The following is a 19,864-nucleotide window of genomic DNA, read 5'->3' as shown; positions in this document are numbered from 1 at the left end:
AGATCATGACAAAGGGACCTGGCTGAGGTGCAGCAGAGGCCTCTGCAGTGAGTTCAGCAAGGCTGAAGGAGTGCAGATTCGCTAGAGAGGCACCTGTTTTCTCATGGCAGGTAAGGAGATAGCGTCTTGGGAAAAATGCAGATCTAAGGAAGAAGTGAGTGACATCATCTCTGACCTCTCAGTCAAGCATCATGGGGGTCCTCAGAGAATTAAAGTAAAATTAGAATCATGGAAAGTTTTATGAGGGAGAGGTTAGATTCAGACATCCTCACTGCCACAGAGGACAAAAACCAAACAGAGAGGTTACATAGCGCCTCCCAGATGAGAAGGCAGATATTCAACCATGGTAGACCATGGTAGATCCAGGAGTTTAGAACAACACTGCTGTTTAAAAACAGAGATCCACGTAGGAACTGAAGAGGTGGAGTGAGTGGCCCACCAGCCTCTGTCAATATGCTTGAATTCCTGAGGAAGCTCCTGTGTTCCAGAATCCGATATCTCATATTTTTGAGATAAAACAGACTCAAAACCAAAACCTTTCTCAGATAGTGCTCCCGAAGTCTCGAAGTCTTGAATTAAAAAATTAAGGAAGACACACACACACACACACACTCACACACACGCACACACACACACTCACACACATGCACACACTTGGGAGGAGGAAACAACAGGAGCAGCTACCATTCAGGCAAGACAGCCTAGTGAATGGCTCGCACAAAATGAAGGGCCGCAGGGAGGTGTCCTCGGATTCATTCAGCTGCTTTCAACAGAAAATCCTTACCTGGATAATGTAATAACTTGAGACCAACGCTTATTTGCATGGGAGGTTTATTAATAATTGATCCATGGACACTATTCACAATCCATGCCTCCCTTTTTCACCTTCTTATCTCTTTTTCATCATGTAGCTAAAGATGGAAATCACTGGAGTCATAAATGCTGTCATTATGATGCTTCAATAACGTATTGATAAACCAGGTGTGGTGGCACATTGTAATCCCAGTGACTCGGGAGGCTGAGGCAGGAGGATCACAAGTTCAAAGCCAGCCTCAGCAATTTAGCAAGGCTCTAAGCAACTCAGTGAGACCCTGTCTCTAAATAAAATATAAAAAAAGGCTGGGGATGTAGCTCAGTGCTTAAGTGCCACTGGGTTCAATCCCAGGCACCAAAAAAAAAAAAAAAAACCAATATTGATATTTAAACAGAAGTCATGCAGAACATATTTTTGCTCTGATTACATCCATAATCTACTGCAGTTTGTTTTACACATACAACAAATAAACAGAAGAGACAGTGTTCTCCAACATCCCCACGTTCATGATGCTGTTATATGACAAGAAAGGATCCACTTATGGATAACATTAGTAACAGAAAACAGTTATTAGCAAATTGATCTATTATATACTTACAACAAATTCAGTAATAAATAATGATCATTTGAATATGAGAGGTTATAACTTCAGGGCAACTATTATTAACCAGAATAAATAAGACAAAGCTATATCATTCTTCCAATATTCAGATATCCAAGAATTTGCTTTGTAAATAGAAAGTATAAAACAACATCTCAAACAGGCCTACCATAGTGGCCATTCTGCAAATTATACAAGTGATTTTCTTTCTACTTCTACTCTTGACCTAGCCAGAGACAATATTTTTTTATTTAATTTTATTTTTTGGACAGTAATAAATATTTTTTTAACTTCTTTTCACATACGTATATAGGGTAATAATGTCTGTCTCAATCTACTGTCCTTCCCATACCCACCTGCCGTACCCCTCCCCTCACTCCTCTCTGCACAATCCAAAGTTGCTTCATTCTTCCCTACCCACCCCCCACTATGGATTAGCATCCACTTATCAGAGAAAACATTTGGTCATTGGTTTTGTGGGATTGGCTTATTTCACTTAGCATGATATTCTCCAGTTCCATCCATTTACCTGCAAATGTCGTAATTTCATTCTTCTTTGAAGCTGAGTAATATTCCATTGTATGTATATACCACATTTTTTATCCATCATCTGTTGAAGGACATCTGGGTTGGTTCCATAGTTTAGCTATTGTGAATTGAGCTGCATAAACATTGATGTGGCTGCATCACTGTAATATGCTGATTTTAAGTCCTTTGGGTATAAACCGAGGAGTGGGATAGCTGAGTCAAATGGTGGTTCCATTCCAAGTTTTCTTAAAAATCTCCATAATGTTTTTCAAAGTGATTGCACCAATCTGCAGTCTAATCAACTATGTATGAGTGTAACTTTTCCCCCGCATCTTCACCAACATTTATTATTGTTTGTATTCTTGATAATTACCATTCTGACTGGAGTGAGATGAAATCTTAGAGCAGTTTTGATTTGCATTTCTCTAATTGCAAGAGGTAACGGACATTTTTCCATATGTTTGTTGATCGATTGTATTTCTTCTTCTGTGAAGTTCCTTAGTCCATTTACTGATTAGGTTATTTTTGGTTTTGGTTTTAAGTTTTTGAGTTCTTTATACATCTTGGAGATTATGCTCTGTCTGAGGTGCGTGTGGTAAAGATTTTCTCCCACTCTGTACGCTCTCTCTTCAAATTATTGATTATTTCCTTTGCTGAGAAAAAACTTTTTAGTTTGAATCCATCCTATTCATTAATTCTTCATTTTACTTCTTGCGCTTTAGGAGTCTTGGTAAGGAAGTCAGGGCCTAGGCCGACATGACAAAGATTTGGGCCTACCTTTTGTTCTATTAGGCACAGGGTCTGCCAGAGACAATTTTAAGCCTTTCTTAAGTCTAAAAATAAAGGATTCAGAGCCTGGAGTGAACTTAAATCCTTTCGTGAGCATCATTTCATTTGATTCTTCAAATTAATAACCAGCTGAGCAGAGGTCATCACAACATTAACAATGAGAAAACTTATTCTTGAAGAATTAAGAAACAAGAAAAATTTTAGTGAGTGCTCATGTGCTCAGATTGAAGTGGGGCATTTTCAAAGTGCTATGGCAGAGCCTCATAATGTCACAGCTGGCAGACCAAGTCACACCAGGACCTGAACCCAGGGAGAGCAGCAATCTAAGCAATAAAGATGGGCACCTAGAAACTGAAACCTGGCTAAGATTCTGCCAAGAGGGCTCTTGCTGCCCGTTTGGTTGATGACAAACAGCTTTTGATAGTTTCTAACTGAAGTGGCCTTCATTGCCATGGCGATTCCAGACTCCATTGCCCTTTAAGGCCTCTGACTACTGTTACCCTCCTCATCCTCAATATAGGGATCAAGGAAATTTTCCTGAACACCCAATTCATTAGCATCTCCGGAACTAATTGAATTCACTGTCATTCTTCTCCCCTTCCCTTCTGTTTGTGAGATTAATTCTGTAATTCTCTCTCCATGTCTCCAGACCCATTCTCTTTTGCTTCCTTCAGGTCTTGCCTAACCAGAGATGACTATTGCTCTTAAGTTTTGGGATATTTCTTCTCTTCATTGTCTTTCATAATTTCTACTTTTCCTTAAAAAAAAAAAAAAAAAAAAAGTAAGCCAAATATTTCTTATTTTATTTATTCATTGTCATATCTGGAAATTGAACTCAGATTCTTACACATGCTAGGAAAGTGTTCTACCACCGAGTTACATCCTCAGTCCTAAACCAAATTTAAAGGCCTCCCTTAACCTACTTTTATTTTAAATCACTTCATTTCTCTGATTTGTTTTATTCTCAAGGTACAAATCAGAGATCTGTCCATTCACATTTTTATTTGTTAGCAATCCAACTTTGCATACTACTGTGCATGTAACAGGAACTATTTTCCTTTTATTTTCTGGCTTTTATATCTTTGTGTATTTTGCTGAAAGTAATTCATAATTTTCCAATTCATTTAACCTCAGTGTATGAAAATATTGTTTGAGGTATACAAATCCAGTGAGTCTTTTAAAGTAACCACTCAAGGGTTTATGTTTGCTTGAAAAGGAATGTACAGTTCCTCTTAAGAATACAGGAGTTAGTTATGGTTCAGTGATACCCAAATCTTTATTTTAAGGCACATTTTGGAAATTTGAGGATGTACTGGACATTGTAACAAACATAATGAAAACCCTTCCCACCATCCCTACCCCCCACAACGCGTCTTGGTATTTTTGTAGTCTAGTTACTTCTTCCATTCCAGTCTAGTGGGCTGTTTCACTGTGACTTACTAGTTTAGTCCCTTTTGAAAGAGGTCAGCTTTGTTCACAGTTATCTTTTTTTTTTTTTTTAATTTTAATAACAAATACAAAAAGGAAAAGAAGGAAAAAAATAACAGGCCCAGTCGTCAACTTTCAGCTTTACAATGAACTTAGAAAGCAATCAAATGAGGGAAGAGCCAGAGGCAGCTGCTCACAAGTTATATTCCTAAATGCCCACACAGAGCAGAGAATGCTTTATCATGAAGAACCAGGACTATGAGGACTTTAGCTGAGCATTCCCATCGCACTAGCCACCCATAAGCCAGGGTGAAGACTGAGGGATGCATAGACCTGCTCCCCACGGCTACTGTGAAAATTGGGGTGGCTCATCAGACAGGGCCATAGGGCCTGTGCAGCAAGTGATTAGGTATCATTTTACCCCAAAGGACTGAATCCCTGTCTTGCTGCTGGAACTCAGCTCTGACCTAGTTTTGACTCCTGAATTCTAGGATGGTGAAGCTGTGTCCATTACCTAGCAGAATAATATTTTCAGATAATGTTTTTTTAAAATATTTTTAAACTATGTAGATGGACACAATGTCTTTATTTTATTCATTTATTTATATGTGGTGCTGAGAATCAAACCTAGTGCCTCACGTGTGCCAGGGACCCTACCACTGAGCTACAAACCTAATTAATGTTTTTTTTATAGTCTCCAAATCCATAAATGGAGTTACATTTCTTACTTGTAGCCAGTCACACCGGAAGAGTAACATGGCATGGAAGATTAGGGAGCAGTTCCTCTCGATGTGGTTCTCAACAGCTGATGTCACCTCATAAATGCTACATTTATTGAAGATGGGATGGGTGAGGGAGAAAGTGAATAAATACATGGAAGATAAGGACTTGGTGGAAGCAGCTGAGATTATGAAGAGAAGAGACGAGTCAGGACAACAGGCAACTGACTGAAAGAATGCTCTTGACTTCTATTGGTCACAAGGTGTCTTCTTTCAATGAGTAAAACCACTAAATTGAAACTTTAAATGCAGTTGTTTCTTTGAAAGCAGCATCGGAGTCATCTGTGAAATGGAAGTCATGAATTCATTTTATGGCTATTCATAGCGCATGTTCTAAGCATACACAATATTACAGATAGTGATTTTTTTTCTATTTTTCTATTTGCCAGCAAGAAATCTCTTAGTTTCAGGATTGCTTCTGAATTTGTGAACAACTAAATTTCTTTCTTTAGTACCTCAGAAAGATAATCTTCCCCATAATTCACTACGTTGAGCTAAAATATCAGTTTAGAATCACAAAATAATTGTTCACGAATTGACAGCAAGAAGTGTGAATGGAGGCTCACCTGTCTGTAACCTTCTGACCCTTTGGTTAGGCAGAGACTGGCTTATTGAAGGTTAGATTGATGATTCCACTTTAGCACCAGTGCCTGGATAGCACAGAATGATGGTGGGATTTCTGGAAGCCTTAAGATGAATGGAAGTAAATAATAAAAGTTATATGAAATTGACTCATAGTAAATAAAAGTCAAATTACTTTCTTATATTTGGGGGAAAATATGAAGAGTGCGATTTGATCCTTTCTGATTTTTTTTTCTTTATGCTCTGCTTGCTTTTAAGAGTCACCTGTCAGTTATAATAAACTCCATCATAACAAGTGTTTATGGAGCACCTTCAAGAAGCCCAGCGTACTGTGTTCAAATAAAAGAACTTGTGCGTGTCACATGCTATTTTCCATGTCTGTGAGATCTTTCAGAAATGGAAAAGCGCTCAACATATTTAAGTTCACACAACCAGAAAACAGCAGTGATAGGCTTCATCTTCAGGCTTATTGATTCCACTGACATCTCAGAGTTTTCTGTGTGTAAAGTTACAGGAAGAAGAGCTGGCTCACTTATAGAGAGCAAGAAGCCAGCCTTCTGCTGCTCCATCCCTCAGATGTGTATTCAGGACCTTCGCTGCTCTCTCCCTCCAGATGTGTGCACCAGATAGTTCCATTCTTCACACTTGGATGATTACATACAGCAGTTCAATTCAGGCCTTGGGAGTCCCCCTGTGTAACACATTGTCACTTTGCACCCATACTTAAGAAATTTTTCTTAACCTGTATACCTTTAGCAGAAGAAATATTGTCTTTCTTTTCTTCTTATATGTGTTATCATAACTTCCTCCTCAACTGACACACTTGACTGACATGGTGATTAGGTGAAGAATCCAGGGTAAAATCTCTCAGCCTCCTGCTTCCTTCCACCTTGAGATCTTCTAGGGATTTAATACTTACTCACAGAATCCTACATCTTCTTCGAGGTCCACCTATGCATATCCTTCTCTCAGCAAACTCAAACTGCTTTGCTGATAGGAACTCAACCGTGTTTCTGAGACCTGTGCACAAGTCTTAATCTGTTGACAACCTATGCATTGGAAGGTCTTCTTTTCTCATGGAATGGAAACTGTGTTTAAACACCTCCTTATGTGAACTGCTCAAACTCTAGTTACTTTTTATTAGATGATGTGGTGAAGATGGAGGCAGATAAAAAGTGCTGGGGCCATTACCAAACCAAGACGGTGTAACTGAGGATGAGAAAAGTCAATTTTGTCAGAACTTTCATGCTGGACAAAGCTGCCTCCTGGAGGCAGGAGGTGGAGATTTGAGGTCTGCAGTAATAGCTCAGTTTGCCTGAGAGATATGCTTTTCCTGTGTGGAGAATCTGTGACTGAAGGAGAGTTGGTATTTAAATATTCAAATAGGTTCTAAAAAGTGGTGATGGGACCAAAAATGGGAGACGACTGGATGAAGAGCAGACTGGGTGGCATGAAATGACATGTCACATAATAATGTTGTGATTCCCCCTGAGATTATCAACAAGAAGTGGTTTATTTCAAGCAGGTAGAACTGACTGCCCTGATTTACCACAGAAACCTCTTCATTCTCTCTGACCAACTTGCTTTATTTTAACTCTAAATTAGTGCTTTGGAGACACAAATCTTTGCTGAGTTGATGCAGATTTTTATGTTCCCTCATCTCAGTTGCCATTTGGTAAAGACTTTCATCTTCTTCCTGCCCTGATTTTTCAAGTTTTCGTGAGATAACACTGTGGTCATTTGGCTCAGTTCTAGAAATAGTCTGCAATCAGACTCTGGGCAAACAATCATTCTGTGTTTCGATTGGAAACAATAAAAATAGTCGCTGCCCATTACTTTCTACACTTCCTTACTATTTATTTTTATAGCTTCATTGAATCTGGTATGAATCATAAGTATATGAGGTCTGTATCATTTCTGTCATTGAAAACTGAGAGGATCCAAAGTTCATGGAGGTAAATTTGCTTCTCTGGGTTCTAGGTACCTACATTCTAGATTTTGCTCCCGGATTAGGGGGTATCTCTTAAGCTTATCCTTATAGGTGCATGTAATTTAAAGGGTGGTAGCCAGTAAATTTATATGTATAAAACAATCTAATTACATTTATTTTTCATGCAAATGTGACTTTTATGAAAAGTAACACATGCATTAATGGTCTTTTTCTTTCTTTTCTTAAGCAATGCAGCCTAAAGTAGAGAACCACTTAAAATAGATGTCTATGCCAGTCATACACAATGTTTCATGCCTGCAATCCCAGCAACACCAGAGGCTGAGGTAGGAGGATCTCAAGTTTCAAGTTTAAGGCCAACCTGGGCAACCTAGTGAGACCCAGAGCACTTACCAAGATCCTGTCTCAAAATTTAAAAATGTTAACTTAGTGGTTAAGTGCCCCTGGGTTCAATCCCTGCTATCAAAAAAGAACAAACAACTGAATATTGCTATGTACATTTAAGTGTTCTTGTCTGTGCTCAAATATTATACGTGCATTATCTGAATGTTTATTTTCTTTACACTTGGAAGAAAAATATTTCACTTCTGTGTGCACCTCCTAACCTGTTCACCACTTCCAATCCCACTTATTTTACCCTGGATATCCTCGTCTACCCTGCAGAGGAAACACAGTAACTTCCTCTTTGACCTCTCTTCTCCTAAACTGCTTTTCCTTCCTTTCTTCTGAGCTGTCCTTGATCTGCTGTCCCAAATCTTCTTGCCATGTGCTCAGCTTCCAAGGGAAGGCACGTGTACCATTGAAAACACTCCCTAACAGGATGCATTGTTTGAATTGATTGGTTTCTCCAGAGAACAACAGCTTTCATTCTAGAATTTTCCATGGGCATCATAACAAGCCTCAATGCCTCTGCAAATTTGATTCACATTTTTAATTCAAAGCAATGAATTAACTAATTTAGAGTTATTAAACCAGCAGCCTGCCAACTTCAGGGGGAAAAGAAAAATAAAACAACAACAAAAAAAGCCGACTACACATTTTCAGCTCCTCGAGATGGTAGGGAAGACACAGACTTTGATTCAAATCCAGCTGCCTAATCAAACGCAACCTTCAGCAGCTCTGCGGGCGTTGCTTCCGCTCTCCTTTCACTACTCCTGCTTGAGAGGACAGAACAACCTTTGCATAGAGAGCTTCCTCCTTTCAAGGACTGTATGCTCTGGAGCACACCGATTAGCCTGCACCTTCTCTGCCACCGCATCCATCATCCCTCTGGAGTTCTGTCAAATTCCTCACATAGGGAAGGGTGGGTGCTGCAGGGCTTACTCAGATGGAATTTGACTTTTAAAAGTCAAAAGTTTGGGATTTTCCGGGTTTCTTCTTGTCTAGATCTCTTTTCCTTTCCAGCAGGAGGTGTGCTAAAATGCGCTAGGCTTGTCATGAGAAAGACAAGGATCCTAGTTAAGTTGTGTTTACCACAATGTCCCCATTAGTCATGACATTATTTAGGGTAAGTGGTGTTGGCGATGTGTTCTGAAGAGGGAAAAGATGGCTTGGCTGTCACGAAGTGGAGGTTTGTCCCAGAATCACTAAGCCTAGTGTCACACTTGACAGGCAGCCAAAGAAGCCCAGCACACGTGTTCACACCATAACAAGGTCTTGCATAATCCTGACAGTTTTTTGCACTGAGAAAAATTCCTGAATTATCTTCCACGGGTACTACTGTGAAGACCGGATTGCCGTTTCAGCTATTTTCACTCTTCTACCATTTGCTTTTGCGTTCTTTTCTTTTTTGTCAAAGTGCACCCTCTGTGTAGTAACATGCACACCCCTTAAAGGCACCCTTGGAAAATGTCATGTGTTTTCAGTGTGGCTGTTTTCTCCCCTAATATTTTACTTACTGAACATTTAATAAAATCTACTATTCTGTGCTCAGTTTCCTAAATGGGAAAAACACATTGCTTCCAGAATACTTTTGACACATTATTTTGGATCACATGAAAAACTCAGTGTAGGTGAGTAAGCCTTGTACTATGTTCTTGCTCATGTTTCTGAACCTAATGGGTGTATCTTTCTTAGGAAAGATTCCCAGGGAGCCCTCTGTATCTATTTCTTTCACCCCATTCTGACCATCTTCCTCAGTAGATCCCTGGTCCTGGCATCTGTCATTATATTGCTCCAGAATTGGTATAGAAAACTGGAAGTTTCTATTTATGTCTCTCCTGCATTATAGATTCCTTATGGGCAAGAATGTTTTGTCTCTGGGCACCCATTCCTCTTCACTTCCACCCCAAAAGCTCTTGATCACATAGGAAGATCTGGTCATCAGCTCACAAGGGCCCTTTGACAGCAATTTTGTAATGAAAATGCAACAACCCTAATTTCAGGGCTCCTACTCTTCCCTGAAGACACTACCCCCACCAGTGCAAATTGCTGAGTCCACAAGGAAGCAGTACAAATGTTGACCAACACCCACATGCAGCTTGACTCAAAAGAAACCCTGCAAATACCATAATATTACTCTTCTTTATGGCTGAACAATATTTCATTTGTATATATACCACAGTTTCTTTATCCAATCATCTGATGAAGGGCATCTAATGCAGTCTGTAAAAATAAAAAAAAAATTAAAAATAAACCCTGATTAAAGGGGAAAAATTATAAAAACTCACCCCATTTCTGTGTGATGTTGCCAAAGCAGTCAGAAGGTGGAATGTCAATATTGTCATCTGGAGTGTGAGACTTCCTTCTGAGCCCCAGGCAAAAGCTATTCTTTACCTGTCAGTAAAATTTAAAGAAATTCATGATTTGCAAGGGCCATTATGATACAAGCAAACTATGTTATCAGCTGCATCAATTTTAAATCTTCCCTTAGAAAAAGAGGCTTTTGCTCCCCAAAACTTCCTTGAATAAATCTCTCCTCATGTTTTTTCTTTTTCTCTCCTACATTATTGATGGAAGGAGTGATGGTTATTGATAATCTCAAATCCTACTTAATACCTGTACCAATTTTTATTACAGATTACTGGGATTATTTGAATGTTAAAAATATCAAAAACAGATCATATATCATATACCTCAAAAGTCACATCTTCTGTGTCCGAAAAAATTGACACTCGGAATATTACTTATCAGATTAATATGTACCACATTTATTTATAGATATTATGTATAAATCAAAAATAAATAAGCTTAATTTGCTTCCTAATCAAGGATAACACAGCACACAATCACCACATCTCATTCTTAAGACAAAAAGGGAATATTCAGGTTCCTTCCCCCATCATCTGCTATTCCCTCAGAAGGTAGGGTCTTATTTCCAATGATATTTGGGAATATTTAATATTTTCTGTTACCACATTGTATCAACCTTATATTTTTCTTCTTTTCTGTGATAGTATTTTATATACATACTGAAAGTTATATATCTAAGTATGACATACTCGTAACAGAATTTTAATTATCTGGGTCTGGGATTGTGGCTCAGGGGTAGAGCTTGCCTATCATGTGTGAGGCATTGGGTTTGATTCTCAACACTGCATATAAATAAATAAAATAAAAGTCTATTGACATCTAAAAATAATTTTTAAAAATTTACTATCTCAAGACATACGATGGTGTTTACTTCATATATATATATATATACACATACATATATATACACATATATACATATGTACATATACATATATACATATAATTTAAAGGGTAACATGGCCTTATTGCTGCCCTGTCAGTTGTGGGAATTTCAGGCAACTCTGGCAAGATTGATGATTCTGTCACTGTGTCTGTTCAGCGAATATGCTGTTTTTTAGATCTCAATAACTGGAAGAGATGGAGGAAGATCATCCAGAACATCTTGCCATTGTTGACAATTTGTTCAAATAGCAGCAGAAATTAGAAAGTGTACATTTTAAAAACAAAAGTTAAAAGAAATATAAGCAATTGTAAATTCAACTTCATGAAAGTCCCTCTTGATTTCCAAACTCCCTTCTTGTCCTAAATTAGATTTCACAATCACATGTCTCCCTCCAGATTTGATGGTTTCTGACACAGATTCATTTTTTTCCTGACTCTCTTATTCTTCTAGAGCACTTTTTTAGTGATTTACTTTCTGTTGCATGGTGGAACATTAGTGGAGATAATGTATTCCTAGGGGTCAGACAGATCTAAATTTGAGTGACAGCTCATCGTCATCTGTAAAACTGGAAAAGAGAATAATAATAATTTTTAGGGTTATTGTGAGAATTTTTTATTACTTTTTTTTTATTTTTACAGACTGCATTTTGATTTGTTGTACCCAAATGGAGTATATCTTTTCTTTCTATGTGCATGATGTAGATTCATACCATTTGTGTAATCATACATGTATGTACATAGGATAATGATGTCTGTCTCATTCCACCATATTGTTAGAATTAAATAAAATAATATGTGAAAAAAGAAAGTCTAGCCCTTAGGCTAGACAGGTAGACAGCTTACTACACTATGGATGCACCTATGAAAGTGTTCTTCACATGTTCATTAGGCTTACTGCCTGAGCCCGGGAAAGGTGTGAAGAAAATCCCATTTATTTTATTTAATTATCAACTTGTGTTTGAATGTATTTCAGAATATTTTAAAAATTGTAATTAGTATTCTCTCTTTAGGAATTCAGAAAAAAATTAATGTTAGTATTTAGAAAATATATGCCATCAATATGAGTGTTTTTGTAAGGGGCCATTTATTAGTTCACATGGTGATATATACATATAGCTATTTTTCCAGTGCTAAGGATCTTTTGCATATCTTGCTGCATCACTCACCTACATCCCAGATCTCTTACTAATAAAAACTTACAGTTTTTGATGGTTGTTTTTAGTAAAATGTTTTGAATCTCCAATATCACATATTTTTTGTGCAGACCTCACTAATTCCTTATCTTACTGTGATTATCTCCACTCAAAGTCACAATATTGGCCTAGACAAGATGATCTTTACTTCGTTTTCTTAATCATGGACCCAACTTGACGATTGAGCCCAAGGCCCCGGCGTGGCAGGTCACTGGTGTTGATGAGTGACTGTAGCTACTGACAGCAGTCCTCAGACAGTGTTTGTAGTAGAGGCTAGGGTTGGGTGCCCTAGGTTTCAGTCTCAAGTAACCTAATTCCTTGATCTTTAACATGTATGAAAGGTGTGTAATAAAATTACTAATCACCTTTTGAGTTGCTTTGAAGAGCAATTATCCTTTAAGTGTGCTATCATCATTATAATTTTTGTTAGTAGTAATGCTATTGGTAGTTTAATATCATTGGTAATGATAATTTAGTACTACTTCTACCTCCAAACCCTGCACCTTCCCACTGTTAATATGGTTCAAAGACACACTCACACACACACACACACACACACACACACACACACACACACACACCATTTTCTGTTAGCTATTAGGAAAGGTGAATAATTTATACCCATTTGACAGGTGTGAAAATTACTAGTATTTCCTTAATAGTTAACATTTATAGATCATGGTTTAAAGACCTTATGTCACCATGAGCCTTTCCACTACTCTGAAAGAAAAGGAAGATTAATTATTATTACTCCTGTTTGAGAGAAAAGAAAATTAAGGTTTTGGAATTTAAGTGACAGGCTCAGAGTCACACAGCTGATAATTGAGGGTAGAGATTAGAACTCATTGTGAAGAGAATACTGAATCACAGTTACATTCCTCTCTGCTATGTATAGGGACTCAAGTAGCAAACAAACTAAGGGCAGAGAATTTTTCATCTCATAAGTTTCCATAGCACTTTAAGAACTTAGAGACCAAATTGTGAAATACCAGATGGACTCTCAAGACACACTTGCCATGCTAAGATGCTGAGCTCTTTGGAGGTCATCTTCATCAGTTAGTCTGTTGTGATTATGTTGTTTCATCAATGATGTAACCATTAGTGCTTTAATGACACCCTAGGGTGCCACACCAGAAGTGAAAGCTTTTACAGAAATTTGAACAGCAGAAGCAGCGAGGGGTTGATGGACTTTATGAACGGAAGCTTTCTTTCATGGAAGAGGAAGCTACATATCTAGTCCGTGCATACACTAGAAGAAAGCAAGACAGAATTTTTTTCCACTTTTACGCAGAGCATTATTATAACTCAGAAAATAATACAACTGAAAATTCAGGGGATGTTACAGTAACTAAGTATGTTAATATGATGTAAATGTACTGTGCTGTACCTCAGTAAGAATTCCAAGTTCACCAAGAGAGTCCGTTACTAGCATCCTCTGGGTGCAGTTCATCTCCGTGCTGCCTGCCTAACAACTTCCTGTGATAACTGGATGAATTATAATTCTTCCAAGGAGAGGGGACACAAAGAGTATCTAACCCTCAGGGAAGGATAATGGGTTTAGTTGTAGATCATCTGCTCACCAGCCTTGGGATGAAAGCAAAGGTATAATTTCAGTATTCTTCTCCACATAAGGAGGTGATAGAATCTGCCCCATATACTTTCTATAGCTGTTAGCATTTAGGAAGGTACCTATTTGGGAAACCTAAGGCTGCATTTTCCTTTAATTATTTTTCTATTGAAAAAAGTGCATGCCACTTGTAAACAGAAGGAGGATGAGTAGGAAGGAGGAAAATAAATAAATAAATAATAAGTAAGGGGCAGAGTGAGAATTATTGACTTAATATAAATTCTACAATAATAATAATTATTAGCACCAATTATGACAAGAACCAGAAGACGAAGAACAAATAACTTAGTTACTCTTACAGTGACTTAATCTATCAAATAAAGGATCAAATCTGTTGATTTCAAAAATATATTTTTAAACTTAAATGCTATACATTATTCTCCCACAGCAATTACCAAATATTGTCTCAAAATTAGACTGTAGTCCCATATATATGGGTTTTTATTTTTAAATTATGAAGCTGAATATCTCTTTTATATGAAAAAGTTACTTACATTTAATTTTTCTTTGATCTAACTAGCATACCAGTGTTTTAGGTGATTGGTCTTCCATCTTTCCTTTTTTTCCAGACTATTTTGTATTAAGGAAAATAGGTGATTTTCTTTAAATATTCTTACAAATAGTTTTCCTATTTTAATTTTTTTCTCTGTAAAAATGATGCGTGTAGTACTTAATGTATATTTTTATGGCTATTGAATTTGCAGTTTATCTATTAGGGTCAAAATCTACTCTATTATCAATATTTTTTATTATTAGAATGCTTGAAGATAATTTGCTTTCTCAACTAGAATAAACCATTTGTTCAAATGCTATTTCTGCTGTGAAGGTACTTACCAAAGAATTTTCTACCTGGATTTCAAGAGTTATCCACTGCCCCACTGAATCTCATACCATTACTGGAAATAAGTGGTTTCAGAATCAATAGAGATTTCTGAATTTTGAAGGGATACCAAATACTTTCTCTGTAATTATTTTTTTCTGACACACAGCTTGCAACAATTTTGTCCAAAGGAGGTGGAAGTTGGATCACATTTTCCCTTAGATGCCTTTCTCCAGAAACATAATTCTTGATGACCTCCTATCTTTCTGTCCTAAAGGCCCACAATATGTTCTCCCTTATGGAAGATCACTGGGTGGTCATCAGACTTTGGCAGCATTGTGTGGAAAAATGTCCATGATGTGTTTACTCTAGTGCAACAGGGTTAGGCAGCAGAGAGTGTACAGGGCTTTAATAATCATCTCTCTATCAAGCTATCTTAGCGGCCAGAGTTCATGCCTCTCACAAGCAGGAGCTCTGTCCTCATCATCACAGAATGCTCAGACTATATCACAATGCCTAACAGAGAGAAGCTGCTCCATAGGATGAATGAAGGAGTGTGCAAACAGGTTCACAATCTCATTCCTGTCACTGACTCCATATGTGAGCGGATACCAGTTTCTCCACTTTCTGAACCACAGTTCCATCTTCAGCAAAGCACAGTAAAAAACAGAGTTCACAGTGGTTTGAAGGAAAAAAAATTCTGAAAATTGGTACAATTATATTGATATGCATTTAATAAGTAATATGGAATAATGGAAGTATTAATGCTAGGTGACAATGACTGCAAGCATAAAACAGAGGTCAGAGAAAATAGTTCTTTGGGGGGAATTATATTGACTAATAAAATATCATTATGCTGTCTTTACTATTCCTCTCCTCAGTATAATTATGAAAAAGGTTTAGAGCTACCAGGAGGGAAGGTTCCATTGACTAGAGAAGTCATACACGCATTTTCATGCTTTCTCCCATAACTTTGTCCTCCCACTGTTTTATTAATTTTTATGTACATTCTAGAAGTCTCTGGATGCTTTGGAAAATTTTATATATAATTTTGGTTTTTAGTTCAATTCATCAGAATTACACTCTACTTAATTCATGAGATGGAGAGATGATGCATAGTTACATACTGACATCCCTGTATGGACACATTCAAAATGTTATTGGACTTCAAGTTCATTGCCAACCTGAAAGGACCTCTTGAATCCTCCTTATAAAATTTTTCCCCTTCTTGTGGGGAACTGTCATAGGCAGGCACAATAATCATGCAGGAGAAGAAAGATAGCAGGGAGTGGGGGGGTAATAAAATTCAAAAGAAATCTAAAGTATTTTAAAGCAATGTTTATATTATAATTTTGAATTTTATTCTATTTCCTTGCAGGCTTAAATGTTGATTTGGCTACTTGGCTACTGAACACAAAATGAATAACTCAACAAACTCCTCTAATAATGGCCTGGCTATTACCAGTCCTTATAAGACATTCGAAGTGGTATTTATTGTCCTTGTGGCTGGATCCCTCAGCTTGGTGACCATTATCGGGAACATCCTGGTCATGGTTTCCATTAAAGTCAACCGCCACCTTCAGACAGTCAACAATTACTTTTTGTTCAGCTTGGCCTGTGCTGACCTCATCATAGGTGTTTTCTCCATGAACTTGTACACCCTCTACACTGTGATTGGCTACTGGCCTCTAGGGCCTGTGGTGTGTGACCTGTGGCTTGCCTTGGACTATGTGGTCAGCAATGCTTCTGTCATGAATCTGCTCATCATCAGCTTTGACAGGTACTTCTGTGTCACCAAACCTCTGACCTACCCAGTTAAGCGGACCACGAAAATGGCAGGGATGATGATCGCAGCCGCTTGGGTCCTGTCCTTCATCCTCTGGGCTCCAGCCATTCTCTTCTGGCAGTTCATCGTAGGGGTGAGAACTGTGGAGGATGGGGAATGCTACATTCAGTTTTTCTCCAATGCCGCCGTCACCTTTGGTACTGCCATTGCAGCTTTCTACTTGCCAGTGATCATCATGACTGTGCTGTATTGGCATATATCCCGAGCCAGCAAGAGCAGGATAAAGAAGGAAAAGAAGGAGCCTGTGGCCAACCAAGATCCAGTTTCTCCAAGCCTGGTACAAGGAAGAATAGTGAAGCCAAATAATAACAATATGCCTGGCAATGACGGTGGCCCAGAACACAACAGAATTCAGAACGGCAAGGCCCCCAGAGATGCTGTGACTGAGAACTGCGTCCAGGGGGACGAGAAAGAGAGCTCCAATGACTCCACTTCAGTCAGTGCTGTGGCCTCTAATATGAGGGATGATGACATAACCCAGGATGAAAACACAGTTTCCACTTCCTTGGGCCATTCCAAAGATGAGAACTCGAAGCAAACATGCATCAAAATTGTCACCAAGACCCAAAAAGGTGACTCCTGCACGCCAACGAACACCACTGTGGAGCTAGTTGGGTCTTCGGGTCAGAACGGAGAGGAAAAACAGAACATTGTAGCCCGCAAGATCGTGAAGATGACCAAGCAGCCTGCAAAGAAGAAGCCTCCTCCTTCCCGGGAAAAGAAAGTGACCAGGACGATCTTGGCTATTCTGTTGGCTTTTATCATCACCTGGGCTCCATACAATGTCATGGTGCTCATTAACACCTTCTGTGCACCGTGCATCCCCAACACAGTGTGGACCATTGGTTACTGGCTCTGTTACATCAACAGTACTATCAACCCTGCCTGCTACGCACTGTGCAATGCCACCTTCAAGAAGACCTTCAAACACCTTCTCATGTGTCATTACAAGAACATAGGTGCAACGAGGTAAAACATCTTTGAAAAGAAGAGAAATGGTCAGGGGAACTTGGGAAGTATAAAGAGGATAGAAGAGCTCTGAGTTTTAAAATCTCTGCCATTGCACTTTATAGTCTTATTATGGAATGGGAAATGAAGGAGCTTCACAGTGACCCTCTACTCTGCCTAAGCTCCAGTTTGAAAGAAAAAAAACTTGCACCTTATAAACACCGTCAGTTTAGGAGCAACAAGAACAGGAAAGAGACATGTTGGAATTGTTCATTGAAGGAAAAATCTATGCTGCCGTACTCTCTTGAAGAAGGGCTTCTGAATCTACAATTTTATGAGTCTCTGCACAAGAAGAAAAACCTATTTTTTTTGTTGCTTATTCTTTTTCCTGTTGTTCTCAAGTGTCCATGTGAGGATGAAATATGCCAGAGGTTCACACTAACATGGAGACTTCGATATGGAGAAATGGACCTTATACAATGGGCATGTGAAGAAAGAAAATCAAAAAACCTGCAGAAATGGTCTCCAGAGTGTTAAGTATATTCGGTTCTTTTGGTATGATCTTATTCAGAGAACTGCAATACAATCAGTGCTTATTTTTTCACCTGTCGCTTTTCCCATCCATGAAAAAAAAAAAAAAAAGAAGAAGAAGAAGAAAGCAAACAAACAAACAACAAAAAAAACCCACCTAGATTCCTAGGTTATAAGAATTTTTTTTCTTATTATAGTATTGGTTTGCACTTCCCCATTCTACATGGCCTATGGGTAATACCTAAGGGGCTTTCATTAAATCCAGCTGGAGACAACTGGAACACAGGCACTTCACCCCTCCCACTGCATCCTTTGCCTTCCTAGGAGGGGTAAAATGTATAAGGCTTTTATTCACTTATGATCCTATGTGTGGGACATAGTCTCCAATCTGGTTTCCTTCTAAACTTGTCTTTTATTTTTATAGAATAGTCTACCTTAAAACATGAACATGCTTGAGAAAGCAATCATTCTAAAGTTGAGATTTCCTCAAATTAAAAAATGGTCAGTCCAGCTGGAGAAAGTATGCAGCATGTTGAATTTCAACATGAGAAAGATAAGAGGGTTAGAGTTGTTTCTGTTTGAACCTGAATCTGCCTGACCCAAGTAGGAAATGTTAACTTGTATAATACAAACTCCTCACATTTTCAATAGCTTTTTTCATTTGGATTTCTAAATAAGATTAGTTTACTTATTCTGTCTCAGAAGAGTTAGATCTTCAATTCATTGCCCAATAATGGTTGATATTCAAATTAGAATCAAGTAAGGTTGCATAACTATGCCATTATCTGTTGGAAGGAGAAAAAAATTCAGAAACATTAACTGAAAGTACATATTTCATATTCTTCAACTTGTCAACTTTCCCTAAGATTATTTAACACAGAATTCTCTGGTTTCAGTAGAATCGCAGTAATCTTTGTGATCAGAATGTATCAATTAATCAAACAGCAGTCCAACAAACTCTCAGAATCTGACAGAAGAATGTAGGTGGGTGTTCCCTTGTCTTTGCTCACTATCTAATTCTAAACATCATGTCAGGAATTATTATAGTAGCATTATATAGAAACTGGTCCATGTACAGACTTGTTATTTTGTAGCACAAAAAATGTAGGATTAATCAATTCACATTTCACTCATTTTTCTCCTTTATATCTTTTCTTACATTACTCACCACAGTCTTCCAATCAGATTTTCTAAAGATGGCCCAATGGGTAGAAATTAAATTTGCAAATGTTATTTCAAATGTCATGAATTGCATTTACAATTTATGGGCTTTACAATATCTTGCCCAGATATGATGTGTTAGGTAATATGAGTTACATGACAAATTTGTCAGAATTAAACCCTAGAACTTATTAGTGTTATTTTGTATAACTTTTCTCACCAATTGGGAGAGTTAAAAAGAAGAGGGAAGAAGAAGAAGCACAGGGCACCAACAAAAGTTGTGATTCAGTAAGAACAAAATTGCCCACAACATTGTAGGTAACTTATTTTTTATAAAAATAACTTCTTGGTTGAACAATATCATCAACTCACCCCCAATATTCTATGTGTAACCTCATAACATCCATCTATATGAACTCAAATAATTCAGTATAAACTTTTGCATTTTAAATTCACATTTTTTCCATATCATTTTGTCAAATCAGCTCAATTGAGTGGAAAGGGCATCAAGTCCATGGGCTTCTTGTTACCCATAAACAAAGGAACCACTTGGCTTGCTATTTCACTTTTTCATTTGTTGTACCTCTGTGGGGAAGATTTGGTTTTACTTGGGATGGATGCTTTGGAGCCCAA

At 37.9% G+C, this 19,864-nt stretch overlaps 1 protein-coding gene across 4 annotated transcripts in view; it reads left to right on the top strand.

Moving 5' to 3' along the window:
* Positions 1 to 18,184, top strand: part of CHRM2 (cholinergic receptor muscarinic 2) — a 154,285-nt gene extending 136,101 nt beyond the window's left edge. For all 4 annotated transcript variants that reach the window (XM_079149779.1, XM_079149776.1, XM_079149777.1 and 1 more), the window contains one exon: positions 16,124 to 18,184. In XM_079149779.1, the coding sequence (XP_079005905.1) occupies positions 16,164 to 17,564 (1,401 nt within the window). In that variant the 5' untranslated portion in view covers positions 16,124 to 16,163 and the 3' untranslated portion in view covers positions 17,565 to 18,184. The remainder of the gene's footprint in view (positions 1 to 16,123) is intronic.
* The last annotated feature ends 1,680 nt before the right edge of the window (positions 18,185 to 19,864 follow it).

This window comes from Sciurus vulgaris (assembly GCF_902686455.1).
Source record: "Sciurus vulgaris genome assembly, chromosome: 8".
Lineage (NCBI taxonomy): Eukaryota > Metazoa > Chordata > Mammalia > Rodentia > Sciuridae > Sciurus > Sciurus vulgaris.
Note: the sequence above shows the minus strand (reverse complement) of the source record. Positions and strands in the feature narration are given on the sequence as shown.